The sequence below is a fragment of the Eurypyga helias genome, unplaced genomic scaffold, assembly GCF_000690775.1.
Source record: "Eurypyga helias isolate BGI_N326 unplaced genomic scaffold, ASM69077v1 scaffold33170, whole genome shotgun sequence".
NCBI classification, from domain to species: domain Eukaryota; kingdom Metazoa; phylum Chordata; class Aves; order Eurypygiformes; family Eurypygidae; genus Eurypyga; species Eurypyga helias.
The window spans coordinates 988-4,017 of NW_010224337.1; the positions used below are offsets into that span (position 1 = coordinate 988).

At 57.9% G+C, this 3,030-nt stretch overlaps 1 protein-coding gene across 1 annotated transcript in view; it reads right to left on the reverse strand.

Moving 5' to 3' along the window:
* IFFO1 (intermediate filament family orphan 1) overlaps positions 1 to 3,030 on the reverse strand; it is a gene marked incomplete at its 5' end in the record, with an annotated part of 4,021 nt that overhangs the window by 856 nt on the left and 135 nt on the right. The window contains 6 exons of the mRNA XM_010161262.1: positions 84 to 206; positions 872 to 992; positions 1,401 to 1,561; positions 2,046 to 2,054; positions 2,506 to 2,646; positions 2,867 to 2,962. Of these exons, the coding sequence (XP_010159564.1) occupies positions 84 to 206; positions 872 to 992; positions 1,401 to 1,561; positions 2,046 to 2,054; positions 2,506 to 2,646; positions 2,867 to 2,962 (651 nt within the window). The remainder of the gene's footprint in view (positions 1 to 83; positions 207 to 871; positions 993 to 1,400; positions 1,562 to 2,045; positions 2,055 to 2,505; positions 2,647 to 2,866; positions 2,963 to 3,030) is intronic.

Consider the following 3,030-nt stretch of genomic DNA (forward strand, 5'->3'; position numbering starts at 1 on the left):
GACCCGAGGCTGCTGCCCCCCATTAGCTGCTCCAGCACAGTGTCTCCCTCCCCAAGGAACCCACTCCCCTTCCGTGCCACGTCCTCCCCACTTCCTCCTCCTCCTCCCACCTCTATTTGGTCAATGGTTTCCTGGTACTCCTTCTCACGGCTCTTGAACAGCGACTCTGTGTCCTTGATCACCTTCTCCAGGCTGTCATCCTGCTGCTGGGGAGAGCAGACGGCAGCATGTTTAGAGGCAGGGAGGCAACCAATGTGAGGAACCGAAGGCAAGAGAGAAAGAGAAGTCAGAGAAAGAACTGGCAGCACTGGGAGAAGAGGAAGAAGCACAAGCGATGTAGTTATCAACAAGGCACATGAGTCTATCCTGCCAACACGATAGAGACCCAGGGCTCCCCACACCAGGCAGCGAGCACATCAGCCCCCAGCTAGCCCAGCAAGAAGCTCCGGAGAGCCCAGCCTGTTCCCAAGTGCGACATATCCCCAGGGGACCGCTGAGATGGCGAGGGCTGTGACCAGACACCGAAGCCTCCACCCAGGCAGTGCTGCTGCACAGCGGGGGTCGGTGGGCTGGAGAGCCTGAGCAAGGGACCACCAGAGCCCAGCCCAGCGAGAGGCGGCCTCCAGCTTTCCCTGCACGTGCCCAGCACATCTCTCAGGCTAGGGGTCCCTGGACTGGGTAACAAGGAGACCGGCGTAAGGATGCAGTGATGTATTCATGTAGAGGAGATGGGATGTGGTGGGGAAGCACCTGTACAGGCCTGCAAGGGCTGGAGGGGCTGGTCTTTGAGGAAGCACCTTCCCAGGCTCAGGCAGGACCATGTGTCCTAACCCAGGGCTGGATCCCCGCGGGGACCTGACACCACCGTTACCTCCCCCTGCACCTCTGCGGCTGCAATGGCGTATCCGGAGAAGTCCTCCCAGAGGAGCAGCGTTTCTTCCGTCTCCTCCCACGTGAGGCTGTCACAGTCATCCTCGAAGTCATACTCCCTCCTGGGGGCAGGGAAACAGCACATCAGCACCGGGCAGGCAGGGGGCTGTGGCGGTGCCGAAAGCCTCGCTCACAGGTCCGTCTGGGATGACCTCAGGCGTGCCCAAACCCAAGAGCTCCTGGGGAGGAGGCTGGATTTACAGTCAGCAGTCCCAGAAAATTGACAGTGGCTCCCGAAAAGAGGGAAGGGGTGGAGAGGAGGGGAGCTGGACCAGCTCCCGCCCACGGCACGGGTGGGGAGTCAGTCCCACCGGGCTGCAGAGCATGGGGCTGCAGAGCATGGGGCGTAGGTATCCCGTGGCAGCACCTACCCAGGGAAGGGGAGCCACAGCCCACCCCTGCCCTCCCCATCCCGGGCGCCCGAGCCTGGATCGACACCAGCGGCAGACGTGCGGAGCAGCCGCACTCACAGCTGGTTCAGCATCCTCTGCATTTCTTCGTTGATGCTCATGGCTGTGGTCTCATCCTCCTCTTCCTCTTCAGGCTTTCGGGAGGCATCGCTCTCCGACAGCGAGGTGTCTTCGTCGCTGACCTGTTTGCGCTCCCGCTTCCGCCCCACCGAGGCTGGGACCTTAACGGGAGACAAGTGCAGAGACTACAGAAACGAGGCCGGGTCCGAGGTCGGGAGCAGGCAGTTGGGAGAAGATGAAGGGGAAAGGAATGGTGCAGGGACAGAAAGGCAGGGAGAGAAAGAAAGGATGGAAGGAAGGAAAGAGAAAAGAGAGAAAGAGAGAGAGAGAGAGAGAGAGATGGGCTCGTTATGATCAGGTTAAAGATGGTGCAATGGATAAAACATGGTTTTAGCATTTTCCAGAACTAAAACTAAGCAACTAAAGATGGACTCTGTGAATTTGATGAGAAAAAACAACGTGGTTTTACTGCACAAAAACTCAAATAGCCCACCACCCTAGTCCAGAGACAGCGAAACATAGTGACAGAAACAAGAAAAAAAAGAGAGAGAGTCTGAAAAAGGTGAAATCTATCAATATTTACAGCCCGACCTTATTTATAGAAAGCTTAAAATTTGTACACTTTCCCAACTGAATGGAACTAACCAGTTGCTTCTGTGGGAACAAAGAGAGCGAGACAGAAAAGCAGCGACATCCAGAAAGAGAAAAGAGACAGAGACAGAGAAGAGAGACAGAGAGAAGATGACGGAGAGGGGAAGGGGAAGGAGAGAGATGGAGTTAGAGACAGACACTCCAGCAACTCGTCTCCCTCCTGCAGCTGCTCCCCTACCACTGTGGGTTCCCCGGGCCCAACACAACCGGTCAGAGAGAGGTTTGAGGGGACTCTCAGTGCCCAAAGCAACATCTGGAGCTTTCCCCCTCCTCTCCGTGCCCACTTGCCTGGTCCTCCCGAGAGAGACTGAGAGCAAGGGACTGCAAGGAGCAGGGTGAGGGTGACCAAGCGTCTCCCCTAGCAGGGGGCTGGTGGTGTCTCCTCTATCTCCTTTGGGAACATTCTTCCCCAGAGCCAGCGGCTGAGCCCGGAGCAGCGGCAGATCCTTCTCACCTGAAACATCTTGATCATGTCCTCGCAGTTCCGCTGCTGCGCCACGTCACACAGCTTGGCGGTGATGTCAATGCGCCGGCAGATGTCCATGTCCACCTTCATGGCCTTCTCCTGGATCTTGGTGTCCAGCTCCGTGATGTTCTGAACCCACGGGGCCACAGGAAAGAGGAAGATTAGGCAAATCAAGCAGCAGTCAGAGCCCCCACATTCCCGCAGGACTGGATCTGTCTCCCCACTCTGATCACCACCCCCTGGACCAGCCTTGCCAGCCCGTGTCTGTGCTGGCCATGCCCCACCGAGGAACTGCGTTACTGCCCGGGCAGGACACTGCCCTGGGGTCAGAGAGGGCTTAGGGACTCACGTTGCTCATCAGTCCCTTGAAGACAACAAGCTCTGCCTTGAGCTGCTCCACCTTCATGGCCAGCTCCTCCTGGCAGGCTTCAGCCTCCTGGGCTTCCTGCCCCAGGCAGAGGAAGACGTGCACGTGAGCGTCAGCGCAGTGTAGACGGGGTACAGGGGAACGGG